General features: G+C 30.0%; 3 protein-coding genes and 1 long non-coding RNA gene across 5 annotated transcripts; 3 read left to right on the top strand and 1 right to left on the bottom strand.

The window, feature by feature from the left end:
• The first annotated feature begins 1,077 nt into the window (after window positions 1-1,077).
• On the top strand, window positions 1,078-7,656 carry LOC107413089 (3-phosphoinositide-dependent protein kinase 1). Its single transcript, XM_048470076.2, has 11 exons — window positions 1,078-1,950; window positions 3,298-3,478; window positions 3,648-3,700; window positions 4,402-4,503; window positions 4,573-4,681; window positions 4,773-4,851; window positions 5,062-5,227; window positions 6,252-6,386; window positions 6,511-6,677; window positions 6,986-7,208; window positions 7,427-7,656. The coding sequence occupies exons 1-11, from the start codon at window positions 1,780-1,782 to the stop codon at window positions 7,508-7,510; spliced, it is 1,470 nt and encodes a 489-aa protein (XP_048326033.1). The 5' UTR covers window positions 1,078-1,779; the 3' UTR covers window positions 7,511-7,656.
• An 834-nt stretch (window positions 7,657-8,490) lies between these two features.
• Window positions 8,491-11,182, top strand: LOC107413088 (bark storage protein A). 2 transcript variants are annotated; one of them, XM_016020953.4, is made up of 6 exons: window positions 8,493-8,755; window positions 9,070-9,137; window positions 9,335-9,490; window positions 9,949-10,158; window positions 10,262-10,441; window positions 10,885-11,182. In XM_016020953.4, exons 1-6 carry the CDS (start codon window positions 8,521-8,523, stop codon window positions 11,038-11,040), a joined length of 1,005 nt encoding a protein of 334 aa, XP_015876439.1. In that variant the 5' UTR covers window positions 8,493-8,520; the 3' UTR covers window positions 11,041-11,182. The 2 variants fall into 2 exon arrangements, with proteins under 2 accessions (XP_015876440.1, XP_015876439.1); XM_016020954.4 differs by lacking the exon at window positions 9,335-9,490 and having other exon boundaries at window positions 8,491-8,755.
• Window positions 11,183-12,485: 1,303 nt separating this feature from the next.
• On the top strand, window positions 12,486-14,968 carry LOC107408984 (bark storage protein A). The gene is made up of 6 exons (XM_060819666.1): window positions 12,486-12,794; window positions 12,924-12,991; window positions 13,231-13,386; window positions 13,665-13,871; window positions 14,170-14,355; window positions 14,677-14,968. The coding sequence occupies exons 1-6, from the start codon at window positions 12,554-12,556 to the stop codon at window positions 14,833-14,835; spliced, it is 1,017 nt and encodes a 338-aa protein (XP_060675649.1). The 5' UTR covers window positions 12,486-12,553; the 3' UTR covers window positions 14,836-14,968.
• An 872-nt stretch (window positions 14,969-15,840) lies between these two features.
• LOC132805141 (uncharacterized) lies at window positions 15,841-18,149 on the bottom strand. The gene is made up of 2 exons (XR_009640512.1): window positions 17,866-18,149; window positions 15,841-16,155 (listed from the first exon to the last, which is right to left on the bottom strand). It is a non-coding gene; the product is annotated as an uncharacterized LOC132805141 (long non-coding RNA).
• Window positions 18,150-19,589: the final 1,440 nt, after the last annotated feature.

The raw sequence follows: 19,589 nt of genomic DNA, 5'->3' as shown, positions 1-19,589 counted from the left end.
CTTCTAGTTAACATATCAACTTTCTTGTTGCTTAAAACTTTACATCAGAATTTCTATAAATTAAATATCCCGCACCTTCTCATCTATCTCATTAATTTTATCAAGAATAGATTGAAACATTTGGAACAAACCCTCTTTCATGTATTATATTATATATGACTTTCCTTCCATTAATGTAACATAGATAATAAATTAATGATTTATGATTAATCTTATATTACCTTTATTTTATATAACCCTAGAAAAGCAATGACCGAAAGTAATCAAAGTTAGGTCTTTTTTCTAATATGTAATAATCTTTGAGTCAAATGGTATGTCATCTTTTTTAAAATTATTATTAACAAAAAAGAAAAAAAGAAGAAGTAAAACTAAAATAAATGAAATCATCTAGAAATGGTAGATTCGAATCTACATGATATTTTTAATTTAGCATTTTCATAAAAAAAAAATTATTGTATATACAAATGTATTAAAATTTTACTCGTAAATCTACACTATCACATTTCCATCGAAATACAATCAATTAAATAGTAGCAATAATTGATAATTTCACACACTCGATTTATATGTGAAAAAGAAAAATACATAAAAATTGAAAAAGTGTAAGTAGGGGGGAAAAAAAAAAAAAGAAGAAGGTAACATTACAATAAAATAAAATGTTAATTGACATTTTGATAATTTTGAAAATTTTAAACATACATTGGTAAAAACTGACAAATCAAATATAGATGTTTTTTTTCCTTTTATACTGAAGAAGAAGGAATTTGAAGTAGGAATGATATCATTGTCTTGTACAACTCTATAAGATGTTAATGTAACTTTACCATCCACAAAGTGAAAAAAGAGAAAAAAAAAAAAAAGTGTTCGAACAAAAAATCTTGAAAGAAATCAAATTAGTGTACTAAAAAAAAATAATGTTTCCCAAAATAAAGGAAGAGAAGATTTGCACACCTTGAAAATAAATATTTCCAAGAAGTGTAAGTGGAGTTGTATTTATTTTATTTTTTATTTCCTCTCATATGAGATGTGGTGGTGAAGAAAGGAAAGCTTTTTAGTTTTTAATTCTTAATTTTGATTTTAATTTAATTTTATTTTTCCCATTCATAACCAGCATCAACATCAACATTGTGTTCATTTCCTTTTTTAGGTGTAAAAACTAGAGAGAGAAAATGCTGGCAGAGAGAGAAAATAGAGAGGTGGGTTTGAATTGGCTATGGAATGGGAATGAATGAAAAAAAAAAAAAAAAAAATTGAATGATCTCCATCATTCAATTCCATGTGCTACTCTTTCTTCTCTTCAATCCCCATATATCCCTCTCCTCCATCCATAAAATTATTTTTTTTGAATTTTTTTGGGAAATAATTTCACAGTCTCTCTCTCTCTCTCTCTTCTGCTTCTCTCTCTTCCCCAACAGCCAAATTTCCATAATCCAATATCTCTCTCTCTCTCTTTCTCTCCTTTCTAGGGTTTTGGAATTTCAAAACCAGAGCTAAAGCTGCTCACCTTCTCAGATTACACACATACCCATATACACAACAAGGGAATCCAATCTTTCACCTTTTTCCTTTTTTTTTTTTTTTTTTTTAATTTTTTTGAGAAGTGGGTATGGAAGAGAGATACCCGTATAGAGCAAACACCTTCTGATCCAATTTCATGCTCTTACCTCTCTTCCCAAGGCTTTTTTTCTCGTATTTTTCAGAAATATAAAGAGAAAGGGAAATGAGTTTTTAGAGACTGAAATGGGGTGGTAGAATGTAGAGGAATTTTCACAGAGAGCGATGTTGGCAATGGAGAAGGATTTTGATGCTAGGTTGAAGATTCAGGGGAATTCTTCTAATGGTGGCAACGTTCAGAGATCCAAAAGCTTCGCTTTTCGAGCTCCCCAGGAACAATTTACCATTCAGGACTTTGATTTGGGAAAGATCTATGGCGTTGGTTCCTATTCAAAGGTCTGTGCTTTTCTTTCTTTTCTTTTTTATTTATTTATTCTTTTTATAGTGCCTCTTTGATGTTTTAAATTTGTTTTATTTTGTTTTTTGCTCACTGGGTTTTATTTAGTTTGTCTCTCTTTTTTAATTTTTTATTTTAGAAAATACGTTGCTTGTGGAGGCTGGTAGTTTGTTTCAACCATGTGATTTGCTTTGGAAATCTATCTGGTGTTATTTTATATCATAAATAACTTACTATTATTATTATTATTATTTTCTGTATGCAAATTAATAGGCTTTTAAGTGTTTCATGTTGATCATTGCTTATTATGAATTATTAAACATGTTCGGCTCTGAATGCTGACGGTATATGTCCATCTAGTTCGATGGGAGCTTTTGAATTGTAACTAATATTTATTAATAAAATTGGTCAACAAATGAGGATATGCCATTATTGGTATTTTGTCGAAATGGAAGCTCAAAATTTGAGACAAGCAAAAAGATATGAGTGAAATATTGAATCTTGTTTTGGAGGCGTGGTGTAATTTTAGGTGTTAGATTTTGTTTTCCAGGTCCAAGATATCAAAGTTTTAAATTTTTTAAAAATAATATATTTTTGCCAATCAAAATTCAGTAATCTAAAGTAACTGTGAAGAGGTGATGCCTACATATGAGTTGAGTGAAAACTGCTACAAGTTTTGTGACTTTCTAGTAATCAAAATTTTTTTTTTTTCCCCCTTCCCGGTAGTTGGTGCACTCATGGAATGTTTGGATGGTATAAACTTTTGAAATTGCCAGAGCCTAACTTTGCTGGTTTGAGTAATACGAAAATTGAAACTGCATCATATTCTGAGTTTTTCAGTTTATTGGCATGTAGTTCAAAATGACTAAAATCTATTTCTTTTTCTGGACAATTACTTGTGCATTGTGCCGCATGAAAATTCAGCGCCTTGCTTTGTTTTGTTAAATGGATAACATCTGTTTCTTTTGTTGTTATCATAGCCCCCTGAAAATTCAGCTGTCCTCATCTTGCTTTTGTGGTTGTGTGGTTTCTCTAATTTGAGGTAGTTTGTCTTTCTCAGCTTATTTGCATGGCTTCAGTTTGTCTCTCACTCTCTCACTCCTCTTCTTTCTGTGGTTTTGTTACTGCTGTCTCTTGAAAATGATATGAGATAGACATGTAAAATTAATTAAGGGAATTTTAGTACGGTAATGATTCTGTGATTATTGCGGTTTTATGGATGTTTTTAAAGATATAATTCAACAATGGAACTATATGTGTTGTAGCCTATGATGTCATTGGACTATTTATTTAGCTTCATCATGGAATTCTTATCTGCCTGTCGTTTCCAATTAATCTTTCTCCAGGTTGTGAGGGCAAAGAAAAAGGACACAGGAACTGTTTATGCATTGAAGATCATGGATAAAAAATTTATCACTAAAGAAAATAAGACTGCATATGTGAAGTTGGAACGTATTGTCCTTGATCAGTTGGATCATCCAGGCATTGTTCGGCTATTTTTTACATTCCAGGATACCTTTTCACTATGTAGGTATTCTTGGTTGTGGCCTATTAGAAGTTCATAGCTTCTAGGCTTGCTTTAGTTTCTATCACTTCTTTGTGCTTTACCGTTCCTTAATTTTATTATTTTTGTTGCCTCATTGTTTTATTGGCTGTGATTCTCATCTGGGATTGATCTCTTTGTTGTTTTATGAAGACATGGCACTTGAATCCTGTGAGGGTGGAGAACTTTTCGACCAAATAACCAGGGTAAGTTGAAGCCCCCTACCTCCAAAGGAAACCAGTGGTTCATAGCATATGTGCTTAATGTCATTGTGTTATTTCTGACCTGAACTTTTTTCGAGCTACTTTTAATAAATATCTGATTTGGATCAGGTGATTTTGAATACTCAAATGAGATGTCAACTAATATGGTATAGGTTTGGTTTCCTTCTTGTCATATAGTTTGCTCGTCAGTAAATTAAGTGAAGATGAGTTTTAATTTATTTTATTTATGTTATTTGGTGCCCTACTTGAGACTGGACCGACTAGGAAAAGCTTTCCTAAATATTCTTAATTGGTGATATTTAGGGTATGAGTGCTTGGTATAAGCTGTAAATAGATGCTAGTCTACTAATAAACTATTATACACTTATTTCTAGACTCTGAAAAGCCTTCATTAAGGATGTTGTTCTTGTAGTTTTGGCTGTATGCTCCCTGATATTAATCGAGTTCTATTGCATTACTACTAATAATTGATTTTGAAAATTTTAAAGACCTATGTGCATTATTCTGCAGAATTTTTTATTACATGGCCAAACATGTTACTTGCAGGAAAATGAAGTTACTGATTACTTTTTAGTTCATAAAAAATTATGGTATTTTAAAATTAGTATGCATCTGGCCCTCCAGTATATGTGCTGCATTGTTATTTATTTTGCCATACCCACTATTTTATTAACCATGTGCAGAAAACTCGTTTACCTGAAGATGAAGCTCGCTTCTATGCTGCAGAAGTTGTAGATGCACTTGAATATATACATGGTATGGGATTGATACATCGAGATATAAAGGTACATTTCCAACATGCTTCCCCAATTTCAATGGTATTTGAAACATACTAAAAGATCCTTAAATCGCAGCCCGAGAACCTGCTACTTACTTCAGATGGCCATATCAAAATTGCTGATTTTGGGAGTGTGAAGCCTATGCAAGATAGTCGAATTACAGTTCTTCCGAATGCAGCATCAGGTATATTCATAATCTTATCATGTAGACAATGTGAATCTATTTCAATCATTTTAATAATATGTTGAAACTGTTATCATTTTGCTGCATCTAGATGACAAAGCCTGCACATTTGTTGGAACTGCCGCATATGTTCCTCCGGAAGTCTTGAATTCTTCTCCTGCAACTTTTGGGTACGAGTCTTTATTTTTATTTTTTTATACATTAAATTTTCATTTAATGTTTCTAGAAAATGAGTACTTAATTTAATACCTGTGGATACTTTTGCCAATATCTATATTTTGAGCAAGTAGTTGGTTAATGTTCTTCATCTTGTTTGTTGTTAGTAATATATTCTCTATGTAGGATAACACTTTTCTTTTCTCTTGAATATATTGAAACAGAAATGACATCTGGGCACTTGGCTGTACCTTGTATCAAATGCTTTCAGGAACTTCTCCTTTCAAAGATGCAAGTGAATGGCTTATTTTCCAAAGAATTATAGCTCGGGATATCAGGTTTCCAGATTATTTTTCACCAGAAGCTAGAGACCTCATTGACCGGTTGTTGGTAAGTTATGACCTTAAGCTTAAGTGAACCTTTAGGTGGTAGTACACTTATGAACTTCATAATATCCATCTTCGACTTGAATTCTGTTCCGATTAAATGGTGTGTTAACTGAAAACACAACTTTGCTATTGTTTCTTGGTGGAGAAATTGAAAGATAAAAATGTAGGTTTTAGCAAATATAACTGTTATTAGGTACCAAACAATTTTATGTTGCATAGTGGATTTAAAGGTGCATAAGGTTATGCCAATGTGTCAATTCTTAAAAAAAAAAAAAGAGAAAAAAAAATTAGTATAAGACAGGGCAGGGATAGGGAGTGACTAGAACAAGAAATTCTCATGGTGATTTTATTTGTTTAATGAAATATTTAAGTTAAATTTTAATTTTGAAGCTATTCAAATCTTATACCATATAACTTTCCTATCTTTTTTATTTCCTTATGTTTGATCTCTAAACCAGAATGGTTGTCTTAACTTCTGAGGTATATAGAGTACATGTTTAGAAACTAACTATCAAGTTTTGTTATTTGAAAGTTTCCTCTAGAATTCTGGATGTATGAAGTATTAAATACATATGAAAGAGTATTAGATTCCTTTATAAAATTATGTGCTATGCGGACTTGAGGCATATGCTTTTGTTCACTTCAACATTTAGGAAGAAAGAGCCAAATCTCTTTTTCTCTGCTGGCACCAGCATTTTGTGATTGGAAAGAGAGAGAAGGGAGAGGGGGGGAGGGGAGGAAAGAGACAGAGACAGAGAACTGTTGATGGCTCTTCATTGGAGCACCTCTTATAAGTAGAAACCCCAGTTTTGGTTAATGCCAACTAGACAAAGCATGGAGTTCCCATTTTGAAGAATGTTCGATTATAAAAGTTTTTTGGGGACAAATGTTGGGGAGTTAGTTGTTTCGTTATAGTTATAATTGTTTTCTCTTGTCATTTAGTTGAGATAGGGTAGAATATTGTACTTGTTTTGTTTTAAGAAGTTTGTACTTGAAGTTTTACCTCTGCGATGCAACTGGTGCAGGATTTAGATCCCATCAGAAGACCAGGCGCTGGACCTGGTGGTTATGCTGCACTCAAGATGCATCCGTTCTTTAATGGAATTGACTGGAAAAATTTGAGAACGCAAAGTCCTCCGAAACTCGCTCTGGAGTCAGGGGTATGCCTGTTATTGTCCTTTAGGCTACTGCTGCAGAGAAATATAATTTCTTCCGCATCCTTACTTATCTCAGTTAAGAATAATTCTAGATGTTTTCTAAATTTATCCTCTTATTATCTCTCAGTCTCAATCAGGTGAGCGAGATGATAGTCATGATTCTACATGGAATCCCTCGCACATAGGAGACTGTGCAGTAAGACAGAGTGAGGGTAATAATGCTGCCACGTCGTCCTCTGATGCATCTGGTCACATTACCAGGCTTGCTTCCATTGATTCCTTTGATTCCAAATGGTATTACTTCACCACCCTTTGCTTGCTTCACCTAGTATGACCCATTTTTCGACCTAATCTTTGGTACCGTCCAAGACATTAACATATTCGTTTAGGAAGATGGTTGGTTTTGATCTTAAGTAGGTTATCCATCGTTATAGATGAAATTAGATTCAATTAGCAATTTCCAGCACTTTTGTTCAATACTCCTTTTAAAGCATTTTGTTTGTTTTCTTTTTCTTTCTTTGATTCTGTAGTTGCTGAATCCTAAAAGAGTTTAAAGGATATGGCCTTTGACATTTTTCCTCTGAATTTTACCATTCTAATAGGCAGCAGTTCCTTGAGCCTGGTGAATCAGTCCTTATGATATCGATGGTGAAGAAAATTCAGAAAATAACAAGCAAGAAGGTGCAGCTCATACTCACCAACAAGCCTAAATTAATTTATGTGGACCCTGCAAAGCTTATAGTGAAGGGAAATATAATATGGTCTGACAATCCTAATGACCTCAACATCCAAGTCACAAGCCCTTCGAATTTCAAGATTTGCACGGTACTCCTTCCTGTCATCATTTTCTTCTAAAACAAATAAACTCTTAAATCTTATATTTCCCACTAAAATTCGCTATTCCGTCCTCTAGACGTCTGTGCGTTATGACATTACAATGTTGAAGCGTGTTTGCAGTGTTCTGATGATATTCGGGTTCAAAATTCTGTCATTCCGAGCTTGAATTTCTTTACGCTGACATCGAATTATTTTTCATGATTCAGCCAAAAAAGGTATTAACATTTGAGGATGGAAAACAAAGAGCTTGGCAGTGGAAGAAAGCAATAGAGGGGCTTCAGAACCGGTGAAATCTGCTCATTTTGTTTTGATAACACAATTCTTTGGATATTTAATTATATTGTAGAGCAAAGTGGGGATTCTTAAAAAACAAAATCGATGACCCCCAACAATTATTTATTTAATGAAAGAGGTTGGAGTTGCTGATTCAGCTTTCCTTAAGTTGCAAATCCCTCTTCCCCAAAACATGCCCATGGAAAAAGAAAAGTTCTATAGTACTTCTTGAATATGTACCTCCACATTCGCAACAAAGTGGCAATATGTGGATTCTCTTTAAGTTTTTATAAGTGTGCGTGGGAGTACGTACTCTGCAAGTACTGTAATCCTCCTCAATTTGCCGCAGGGGTTGTTCTCATTTGCATGATACCACTACTTGTAGTTTAAGAAATGTTTGATTCTACTTACAAGTAAATAGTTTGTGACTAAATATTATCTTGGTCATAGGGGGTAATAGATATTAGTGGTGACCAACTTTATCACGGCTCAGACTTTTAGTGATAGCATTCTTTATGGCTAAAAGCCTTTATTTTCAGTGCGGGTAGCATTTTTTAGGGCTCTAGATTATATATAATCCCAAAATCGAAATCAATTTTTTTTCAATGAATACCAAGTTTTTGAAAATGGATTTAACAAAATTGTAATGCCATGAGATTATTCAAAAGGTAATATAAAATTGTCAAAAAAAAAAAAAAAGATGAATAAGAGAGAGATAATAAAGAAATTAAACATGATAATACACCAGAACAATATGTCTTTTTGAGTTAAATGTGATGACTATAGTTAAAAAGTTTCACATTAAAGAGAATTTAGTAAGAACATTTCTCCGGTACTTGCTTGAATGGGAGATGGGAGGAAAATGGTGTTTTTAATCTGGACTGTTCATTGTAATCGAACGGTCAGCCAATATAAGAACATTATCCTCATGGGAAAATGTCAGCACAGTCCTGACCGTACAAATATTCTATATATATATATATATATATAATATTTAACATGATTGCTTAATTTAGTGAGGGCAAGCATGGGTTTAGAAAAGTTTGGAAAATGTTTGAGCATGGCGGCTTGGATGTCCTTGCTAGTTGTCTATGCATATGCAGAAGGATCAAGCAGGAAATGGAGAAATGAGGTACTCAAACAAGTAAATAGCAAAGGACCATATATTGGCCTTATTACAGTTTTTCCACCAGAAGAAACTGCCTTTTTTGGTACTGGGGCTTTTAAGCCTAGTCCTATTCACTCTTCCTTGGATTTATCAGGTAATTCCTCTAGTTTTCTCGTTATTTATTCTTTTTTTGTTTTCGTTTTATGTCAGAAACCATGCTAAGGTAGATACTTTAAGCACTTATCACTTAATATGAGTGAGAAATTTTTTTTTTTTTCCAACAAATCAAATCTTATCTTTTTTGAAGACAGTTTATTGATAAAATTATTAGTTTTTTTTTTTTATAATAATTTTGAGTCCTTTGACCTTTGAAAAAAAATACAAATTTTTTTGAGTTCGAATCTTTCACTTTGTATATTTTAAGAAATTAATATTTGGATTTGAAAAGAATGGTGGTGGATTTTGCAGGCAGGAGGTTCCGAATAGGGAAGGTACATGATAAAAAAGTCATCTATGTGAGATGTGGGGTTGGAATGGTGAATTCTTCTTTCTCAATTTTATTACTTATTTTTATATGTCCCTAATTTTAACGGCAAGAAAGAAATTATTAGAGCTAGAAAAATTCAAAGCAAAAACAAAAATAAAATAAAATAAAATAAGTAGCTAGAAATTAAAATAGATAATCAAACAAGAGCTAATTAATTTAGGAAATTAAAAGTTTTTCAATATTCAGGTGAATGCTGCAGCTGCAACACAGCAAATGGTGGATCTGTTTGAGATTGTGGGAATTATCCATTTTGGCATTGCTGGCAATATCAACGCCTCTATGTCTATTGGAGATATTACTATTCCCAAGCAGTTTGCTCACACTGGGATTTGGGATTGGGTGGTATAAATATATAATCTTCATATTTATAATATATATACACTCATATAAGATTTACTTCATTTTTTTCAAGTCTAAGTCCAGATTTTGTGACGGATTTCTAATTTGATAGTTATATTTTGGAACAATCATATATATATATATATATAGATATAATGTGGATCTTATATCAACCCAATTGATTATGTTATGTATATACATTTCTATTATTAACGTATTGGAAACATTCATCCATCTTATATAATTAATATAAACTATAATGACTAAGTGTTAATAAATTGTCATTTAAATAATTGAATTTTTAAATCTTAATCGTCCAATTATTTTGAAAATAAGAAGAAAAAAGGTCTTAATCGTGCAATTACAAAATAGGAGAATATTCTTAATAGATCAAAAATCATATATGTATATATATATATATATATATTTATAAATGTTTTTTAAATGAATCTTGCTGTCAGAACCAAAATGGAACATTGGACAGCAATGACACTGTTGCTCACTTGGATTTTGAAACATATAATGTACCAAAAGGGGGACACAACATCTTGGGACAAATTCGGTATATTCATGAGGAGTTTTTCTCAGTTTCTGGAGAACCAAACATTGCTAGGCCATTGTTTTGGTTAGAGGTTAATCAGGAGTGGCTTCATGTTGCTACCAAACTGGAGGTCAGTCTTAAATTCATACAGATTATAATATTCTTACTATGAAGTTTGAAATCCACATATATAATGCAAATTCTCTTTCATTAATTTTTGTGGATGTTTTCAGAGAATGGAATTGGAACAATGCATAAATAAGAGTTTGTGTCTGCCTAAAAAGCCCAAGCTAGTTGTTGGGCTAAGAGGCACAACAGCAAATATATTTGTGGACAATGCAGCTTATAGGGACTTCCTTTTCCATTCCTTCCATGTTGCATCCACAGACATGGAGAGTGCTGCAGTTGTAATGGCAAGTTCTCCTCACCCTTCATATTTTTTCTTTCCTTTCTAATTTTGAATTTTAATGTCCATTTGGAACAGTACAGGTGACATTGATCATTGTTAATAATTTTAGATTCTAGATTAGATATACATACTGTTAAAATTTCACATTCTAATTTATTAACGAAAATAAAAACTAACATAAATAAATGTTAAATACATTCAGAAATGATACGATAATATTTTATTATTTTATTAGTTTGTATTAGATTGTTTTAGGTATTTGAAGTTTGGATTTTTGCTCAAACAAAAAAAAAAAAAATAGTGATTTTATCATAGGATGTCTAAGATATATATATATATATATATAGGGTGTTGTTAAAAGAACTTTACTCCAAAGTTGAAAAATATCATTAGTTAATAATCTTGATTTGCAAAACTTGGTGACAAAATAGTGTTTGGTTTGGGCAGACGAGTGTGTCAAACGGGATTCCAGTGATTGTTATTCGAGGGCTATCAGACAAAGCTGGGGGACAATCAGGGCAAAATGCAATTAAAACCTTTGGACCTCTTGCAGCTCGTAATGCTGCCAAAGCTGTGCTTCAGTTTTTGAAGCAATTAAATTAAACCTAGGATATATATATATATATATATATATATATATATATTTGATTTTCTTTGATATCAGATGGTTTGCTGCTTACAAATTGTACCTTTATGTGGAGATTGGAGAATAAAAATTTACGATATACCAATTTTGGCATTAAAATTTGGCAAGTAATTTAAAAACATTTTTTTTTTATAATTTGGGAAGATTTAAAAACATTTCGTGTTAGTAAAAAATGTGATGAAAGACGGATATACAATTACTATATAATATATATACCAAGGATAAACTAAAGGTTATAATTTTGAGTTAGTAAAAAAAAAAAAAAAGGAAAAAACACTAAAGAATTATAACTTCATTGATCATCTCTTCTGAGTATGACCTAAATATATTATGTCTTATTCATCTAAATAGAGTATGTACGTCGATGCCAGTTGGTCACTGACTGTTGATTTAAACAGTCAAAGGGCATAAATGTCATTGTGTTTAAGATATGGATTTCAAAAAGTATGAAAAAAGAAAAAAAACAATTCACGTGGAAATTATAAAGATGGCAGGCATTTTGCATATTTTAATTACATATTTGGCATATACTTGTTGCCAAATAATTTATCCCAGACCATGTGCAAAGTGTTGGGGATTAGTAAAATAATTAAAATTTTCCAACTATAATTGGTACCGTATCATGTGGAAAGCATGGTTTCACATTAATATAGGCAACATATATTTCCTTTATAATTATTATTATTATGCAAGGAATATATTTCCTATATTAAAATTTTGAATAACATAAGGCATAATTTAAGTATTATTATTTAATATCTGAAAAGCTCACCAAATAACCTATCTCCTGTGGTTTTGTTTGAAAAAAAAAAAAAAAAAGACCTATCTCCTGGTTTAATAAATGTGTCGCGATTCATAATAATAATTAAAAAAAAGCGAATTAGAACAATATTACGCAAAGTACATTTCTATGGGAATATTTTGGCTATTAATAACATTTAAGCAATTATTTGGAAAGATAAATAAGATTCGCTAATAAATTATTAGGACTCTTATTTTGTCGGTGTGATATTGGACGTTGAGAGTTCTTGCATAATTCTGTACGTTCTCCCAATTTTGGATATATGTATCTGACAACTGTAATATTCTAATTCATATATATATATATATATATATATTTATAGAAAAAAAAAAAGTAAGTTATAATAATGGAATAATATTCTCCTATACATTAATGTGCAGATTTACTTAATCTTCTTATTAAATAATAAATAATCCAACATGTGACTCCTTAAGAGACATGCATAAATCAATCATAATCATGCTGCAGTATAAATCATTTGCTAAAGTCTGTGCCATAGCTGTCAGTTTTGACCAGTGGGTTTTCTTTATTTTATTATTAATTTTTTTTTTGGGGGTAAATTTTCATGTGTGTGTATAGATATATTCTAAAGTATTTTCTCTTGTATTATTATATATATGACATATGGTGGAACTAGTTTGGTTTAAGCTTCGTGCAATAATACAAACATGGATCCAGAAAAGTTTGCAAAATATTGTTTGAGCATTGTGGTTTTGATATCCTTGGTGGTAGTTGTTAATGCATCTTCATTGCCATCAAGCAGGAGATCAAAATATGAAATACTCAAGCAAATTAATCGAAATGGACCATATATTGGTCTTATTACTGTTTATGCACCTGAAGAAACTGCTTTTTTTGGTAATGGTGCTTTTAAGCCTAATCCAAATCACCCATTCGTTGATCTCTCTGGTATTTAATTAACTAACTATTCTCTATGTTTATGTTTATTTATTTATTTATTTTTAACCTCGGAGTAAGAAGGTTGGCTAATTAAATTAAGAGAATTAATGCCGGAATATTGGATTACTAATTTTGCAGGTCGGCGATTCAAAATTGGAAAGGTTCATGATAAGAAAGTCATATATGTGAGATGCGGCATTGGAATGGTGAATTTCTCTGCGTTTTTTTTTTAATTTAAATTATTTAATTTTTTTAAACCGTTTTTTATATAGTGTTTATCTAAAAATTAATTTCAAAGCAAATTTAGTAGGTGATTATTTATTAAATTACTCTGGTCCATTGTAAACAAAAATTTTTTTGTTTTTTAAAACTAGACTAGGCTATGATCATGATCTATTTGTGGTTGAAGGTACTAATTAATGAATTTATGCTGGAAATTAATTAGGTGAACGCAGCTGCAGCAACACAACAAATGGTGGATTTGTTTAACGTTGCCGGAATTGTCCATTTTGGTATCGCCGGAAATGTCAACAACTCCATGTCTATCGGAGATGTTTCAATTCCCAAGCAGTTAGCTGACACTGGCCTTTGGGATTGGGTGGTAATATATCTTACAACTTCATTCATAACTTTCATCTTCTTTATATAGGGGCTTTTACATATCAAAATATTTGATAAAAGTTTTTGATAACTATGTATATCGGCTTGGTCGTGGAATAGCTGTATATCCAATGTTTACGACCTTAAAACTATGCATCTTTATCATGTGCCCTTAGATGTAGCTATTTAAGGGCGAAAATGATTTGTGAAATAACCAGTACTTATATATATATATATATATATATATTAAATTTATATGTATATGAATGTTATTGACAGAACCCAAATGGGACTTTGGACTCTACTGATGTTGCTCACTTGGAGATTGAAACCTACAATGTCCCAAAAGGAGGAGAAAACCTATTGGGAAGCATTGGCTATATGCAAGAACAATTCTTCTCAGCTTCAGGGAAGCCAAACGTTTCTCAACCATTGTTCTGGATACACGTTAATCAGCAATGGCTTCAAGTTGCTTCCAAATTAGAGGTCAGACATATATATATATATATATATATATGTATATATAAAAAACTTTCTGTTGAGCACTCTTACATAATTTATATTAGACATTTAATATCTGATTACATATAAATTATATAATATATTTTCTAAATTATATATAATTAGATGACAGACATCCGATATAAGTTAGACGCTGATATATAAATAAAAATTATATATTGGTGATACATAAGTAAAAATTATATATTAATAGCTAAATTCTTTTAACCCATATTTCTTAAATTAATATTGAAATGTTGATTATTTATTGATGGATGAGCAGAGAATGGATAATCTGCTGGAAAGATGTGTGAATTCGAGTTTGTGTCTACCAGAGAAGCCAAAGGTAGTAGTAGGGCTAAGGGGAGCAACAGCCAACATTTTTGTCGACAATGCAGCGTACAGAGATTACCTTTTCAACACGTTCCATATTTCTTCCAATGACATGGAGAGTGCTGCTGTTGTTATGGCAAGTCTACTACATATTCTCCTCATTTTCTTTCTTTTTTCTTTTTTATTTAAAAAAAAAATTAAAATATTTTCGGTCAAGGACCATCCATTAGCAAACTACTAATTTTTTTTTTTTCTTTTCGTTTTATTATTCAATATCTCAAACATATATATGCATATGGTCATATTATTTTTTCACATTGGTTTGGGTATTATGTGGAAGTTAAATCAAATTTTCTTAATAGAATTCTTAATTCTCCAAATTGATCATTTTGCCAAAAGAAAAAAAAAAGAAGAAGCCCTGAGGGATGAATTTATACTGTTAATTGGTTAATGGCAGACAAGCGTGTCGAACGGGTTTCCGGTGATCGTAATTAGAGGGCTATCGGACCTTGCAGGAGGACAATCGGGGCAGAATGGAATTCAAACCTTTGGATCCCTTGCTGCTCGTAATACTGCCAATGTTGTTGTTCAGTTTTTAAAGGAGCTCAAAACTTAATGAGTTATAAGTAGTACCAAAATTTGATTCTTTTCTTTTTATGAATTTGCTGTATTTCTCCAATAAACAACCATATTATTTCACCTTTATTAGTGAATGTGATGCACAAGAGACAATTTCCATTTACGCTAGACATCAATTGAACACTTCTAATAAATCCTTTATTAGTAAATTCATATAAAGGTATAATTGAAATTAACATATAACTATAAATTAGAAATGTATAGCATTTGTTTGGCCGGCGGTGAAATTAAAGTTTCCCTTTTATGACAAGGTCATGGGCTTTTTTATTTTTTTATTTTAAAGGATTTAGCCTAAATTTATGTTGCAAAATGTCCTTTTTTATTTTATATAAATTTGGAAAGAGAGATTTTTTTATCAAACCTTGAACTTAAGACTTAGATTATCATTAATAATTATTGTAAAATATCAAGTGAAATATTTCATACGCACAAAAATAAAACAAATGTCCAACTTACATTTTCATATATTAGAAAATATTATTAAACCGTACATATATATATATATATATAAAATTTAATGTGAGAAAATTCAAACCGTTTAGAGATTAAGAGATTATAACCACTCTCTCAGGAGAGGAAAAGCCTGTAAGAGGAGGGAGTTGTGTTTCCGGGAGTCAATATTTTCTTCCATCGTTTGGTAATTGATTAACTGAACATGAAGTCCTGTTTGAGTGAAGGGCAAAAAGACACCAAAAGCCCTTAATTGAATCTCATGTGCTTCACACATGTTAATTCCGTTAAGCATTTTAACAAAAATTTTGAAAAGGATTAACTGTGCAAGTTTATGGTTAGTTTAGGATGTAAAATGTTTGAAATTTTTTTTTAAGAGTATAATGGGCATGATCAATCTTATTTGAGGTGTAACTGTGTGAATTTCCAAAAAAAATACGAGGTTTTGTGACCAAAATACTACTTATTTTGGGAAACTAAAAAAAAAAAAAACAAAATTATATATATATATATATATTAAAAAAAAAAAACGTTTACATAAATAACATGATGCATATTTGACTAAACAAACTTAATTTTCTGTTTATAGCTACAATATAAAAATCAAATTAAAAATAAGCCATTTACATTGCCAACAAATCCCCAATAATTTCATAACAAATCTATATAGAGGATCAAGAATTCCATAGCCTTCACCTTTGGTCTCGTTGCCTCCTCTACCACCATATTTATAGGAATTGAAATATTCATCACCATGGAAATCACACTGAAGCAGACAATCTTTAGCATCTTGATCCTTTTGGATAGCTTCGAACTTTAAACTCCAAGGCTTCTGGGTTGCCTCAAACTGCATGGGTTTGGACTCTGTTATTTGTGACAGCATAAAAAAGAAAAGAAAACAAGCTTCCAAAAGTAGTGGAAAAACCTTTGCTCTCATTTTTGTGCTCAAGTGAAGTAGTATTGTATTTTGTTGGTGTTTTGAGGTTGTTTTCTCTCTCTATCTCTCTCTCTCCCTCCCTCTCTGTATATATATATATATATATATGGATTTGGTAGGTTTTTAGAGGCTTTAATTTGATTTTTTTATTTTTTATTTTTTATTTTTATTTTGCCTTGTTCAATGGGCATATACTTTTTGGTTTTTTTGGGGTAATAGTTCAATGGGCATAGGCTTATTTTTGCGTACTCGTCGGTTTTGGTAAGAAAGCAGGACTTGGAAAATTATGCTGCATATATATATATAGAATCATTGTTTGTTTTTAGGCAGGGGCTTAGGTTATTGCCACCAGAATAAACACTCATTCCACGGGAATTTAATGCTACTTTTTATCAATTATCAATTATCAACTATCAATTTTACCCTTTTCAAGCAATTAAGAAACATTATATTTTGATTTCCCATATTGCCTTTTGTCTCAATTCTTTTCCCCCGATCCTACCCACCATTTCATTAAATATACGATAAAATAAATTATTGAATAGGTCACGACTGAATGGTTACCTTTCGTTTTTGCCAAAAAAATCATTTTTATTTTTTTTTAAATAACATCTTTTTTTTAATAAAATTTCATTTTTATTTTTATTTTTAAAATAACATCATTTTTGTCTTAATAAAATTCACTTATTAATATATTCTCCATTTTAGTAAGTATTAATGGATAAAAAGAAACAAAAATATTAAGGGATGATACCATGGGAAGTGATAAAAATCAATTTAACACAATATTAAATTTAAAAAAATAAAAAGGTTTTTCCAACATAAAATAAATATCATAAGGACAAAATAAACGTAACAAAATTATTTTTCTTTTTCACTTGTAAAATAGTATGAATAAAAATGAGTAATATTAGAAATCTCAAATATATATATAACAAATAACATGTATCACTAGTTTATTGTCTAACATATTTATATAATCTAGTTATAAATAAGTATATCTACAAAATGATAAGTGTAAAACAATAAAATTTTAATATAATTTGATACATATCGTGATAAATTTATTTGATATCCCTAATATTATTCTAACTATAACATTGCTTATTCTATATTTACATTTTGTTTAGTCCATTTTCAAAACAAATTATCAATTAAGAGTAATTCTCAATTATATATATATATATATATATATATATATATTATGAACCCCTACTAATCACTAATTTAAGTGATAAAATTACAATTATTTTTTAGAAAACAAAGATAAATAATAACCTGATCTTCTTTTTTTAGCCTTTTCATTACTTAATTAAATAATGATCGAGAGTAGTACAAATTATACCAAATGAATGGATTTAAACATAAAAATAAACCTAAACTTCATAATAAGAAAGCAATATTATCTAATCTTCAATTTGTTTTCCTTTTTAGTATTTGATATACTCACCCAAAAATTTTTAAAAAAATTTAGTATTGATGTAAAGCTAAAAAAATATATTGATGTAAAGCAAAAAAAAAAAATATCTTAAATGATTTTAGAAAGCACAAATAGATTATATTCCGAGGTTTACAGCATGGCCAAGGGACACTACAAGAGTATAGAAGAAGAAAACTTACTTGAAGAGGAAAAGCTGCATCATGAACAGTGAAGAGGCCATTGAGAATCGCAAGAGGGTTAAGATGGCTGGGGGAAAAAGTAAGTTCAAAAGCAAAGGGCCAAATATGAAAATAAAAATAAACGTTTTCTAATTGCTTTAAAAATGATAAAATTAACCAAGTGGGTGTTGGTTGAGTTGGTAAAAAATTACAATTCTAAATATTTTATCTGATCAAAAATTTAAAATTTAAATTGAAATAACTTTTATTGAAAAATAAACTATACTTATTAATACCCTAATTCTCAGATAAGGAATTAGACCCATTTTATTTAGATATGATAACATATCTCTCAAAGATTAAAAAAAAATATATATATATATATATATATAATATCATTTAATGGCCGTGGAAGGAGCGTTTCTTCCCCGTGGCAATAACCTTGGCGTTCTATATGGATCAAATTATTTCTCACGGACAGTCTGTTTGATGTGGAAAGGTGCTATGTTGATTGAACTTTGTGATAAAAAAACCCAATTGAATTAATCTTTATGGATCAAATTTTACCATATATTTCTCATGGACGGTCAGTTTGATGGGAAAGGTGTGCCAAGTAAATTCAACTCTGTGAGAAAAAAAATCCCACTTTAATTAATCTTTATGGATCAAGTTGTGTTTTTTTTTTTTTTTGTTTTTTGGTTGTCCCCTATGCCCCCTGTAACTGTAGTCAAAATAGTGGCGCTGGGCCACAGACGCTAAGCCATTTCGTCGAATCAAGTTTTATTATATATATATATATATATATTTACACACATATATATTTCTCGTGGACAGTCAGTTTGATGTGAATAGTGCTAAGTGACAGTGAAGGATGCTAGTCAATTCAGCTTTGTGATGAAACAATACCTCACTTTGATTAATATATCTCGGTTCGTTTGGTAAAAAAAAAAGTACAGGAAGAAATGGATTTTCAATAATTAATTTTTTGAAATTTATTTTAAAAGAATAAATATTTTTAGAATTTTTTTTTATAGTATTTGATATATTATAGAAGAAAATAAAATTTATAATTAATTAAATAAATTTATATATTAAAATTAAAAAATAAAATTATATTTTAAAAAGCTATGTAAAATTAATTTTTTAAAAAATTTTAAAATGAAATATTTTTTAAAAATTTACTTTTTATATTATTTTTTTACATTGTAAAATTTATTTTCGATTAGAATTTATAAATTTTTTTTAAATATTATCCAAAGAGGATAAAAAAAAATTTTTAAAAAAATTTTAACCATTACCCAAACACCTTATAAAACAAAACAACCCACATTTTAGATTTTATAAATTAAAAAAGAATTTTTTTTATTTTTTATTTTTTTTTTACAACTTACAACAATCTCTTTTTACTTTTTATTTTTATTTTTTTTTAAACCACAACTTACGACAATCAATAAGAGAAAATTGATAAAGAGGGCAATATTATCAGTAATAATATAGGTCTTAAAATTGTTATCAAATTTTATTTATCAGATAAAATATATTAAAATATTATTTATTAATATATTTATATAATTAAAATATAAAAAATAATATTTAAATAGATAAATAAATTTAAAAATAAATCAATTAAATTTTATCATATTATTTAATAAATAAATTTGGTACCTCTAACATCATCGTTAGAATGTTATTAAATTTTTCCACTAAACCTCTTTTGTATTTTGTTTTTTGGTAATACAGGACCT

This window comes from Ziziphus jujuba, chromosome 8, assembly GCF_031755915.1.
Source record: "Ziziphus jujuba cultivar Dongzao chromosome 8, ASM3175591v1".
NCBI classification, from domain to species: Eukaryota; Viridiplantae; Streptophyta; class Magnoliopsida; order Rosales; family Rhamnaceae; genus Ziziphus; species Ziziphus jujuba.
The sequence above is the reverse complement of the archived record's forward strand: the minus strand, read 5'-3'. Positions and strand labels throughout refer to the sequence as shown.

Bases quoted from the DNA above. Each gene is read 5' to 3' on its own strand.
- LOC107413089 (XM_048470076.2), top strand. From the start codon at position 1,780: ATGTTGGCAATGGAGAAGGATTTTGATGCTAGGTTGAAGATTCAGGGG. The intron at 4,852-5,061 runs GTACGAGTCTTT...ATATTGAAACAG, and splicing joins TCTTCTCCTGCAACTTTTGG to AAATGACATCTGGGCACTTG. The intron at 6,387-6,510 runs GTATGCCTGTTA...ATTATCTCTCAG, and splicing joins AACTCGCTCTGGAGTCAGGG to TCTCAATCAGGTGAGCGAGA.
- LOC107413088 (XM_016020953.4), top strand. From the start codon at position 8,521: ATGGGTTTAGAAAAGTTTGGAAAATGTTTGAGCATGGCGGCTTGGATG. The intron at 9,491-9,948 runs GTATAAATATAT...TCTTGCTGTCAG, and splicing joins CTGGGATTTGGGATTGGGTG to AACCAAAATGGAACATTGGA. The intron at 10,442-10,884 runs GCAAGTTCTCCT...TGGTTTGGGCAG, and splicing joins AGAGTGCTGCAGTTGTAATG to ACGAGTGTGTCAAACGGGAT.
- LOC107408984 (XM_060819666.1), top strand. From the start codon at position 12,554: ATGGATCCAGAAAAGTTTGCAAAATATTGTTTGAGCATTGTGGTTTTG. The intron at 12,795-12,923 runs GTATTTAATTAA...CTAATTTTGCAG, and splicing joins CCCATTCGTTGATCTCTCTG to GTCGGCGATTCAAAATTGGA. The intron at 12,992-13,230 runs GTGAATTTCTCT...GAAATTAATTAG, and splicing joins TGAGATGCGGCATTGGAATG to GTGAACGCAGCTGCAGCAAC.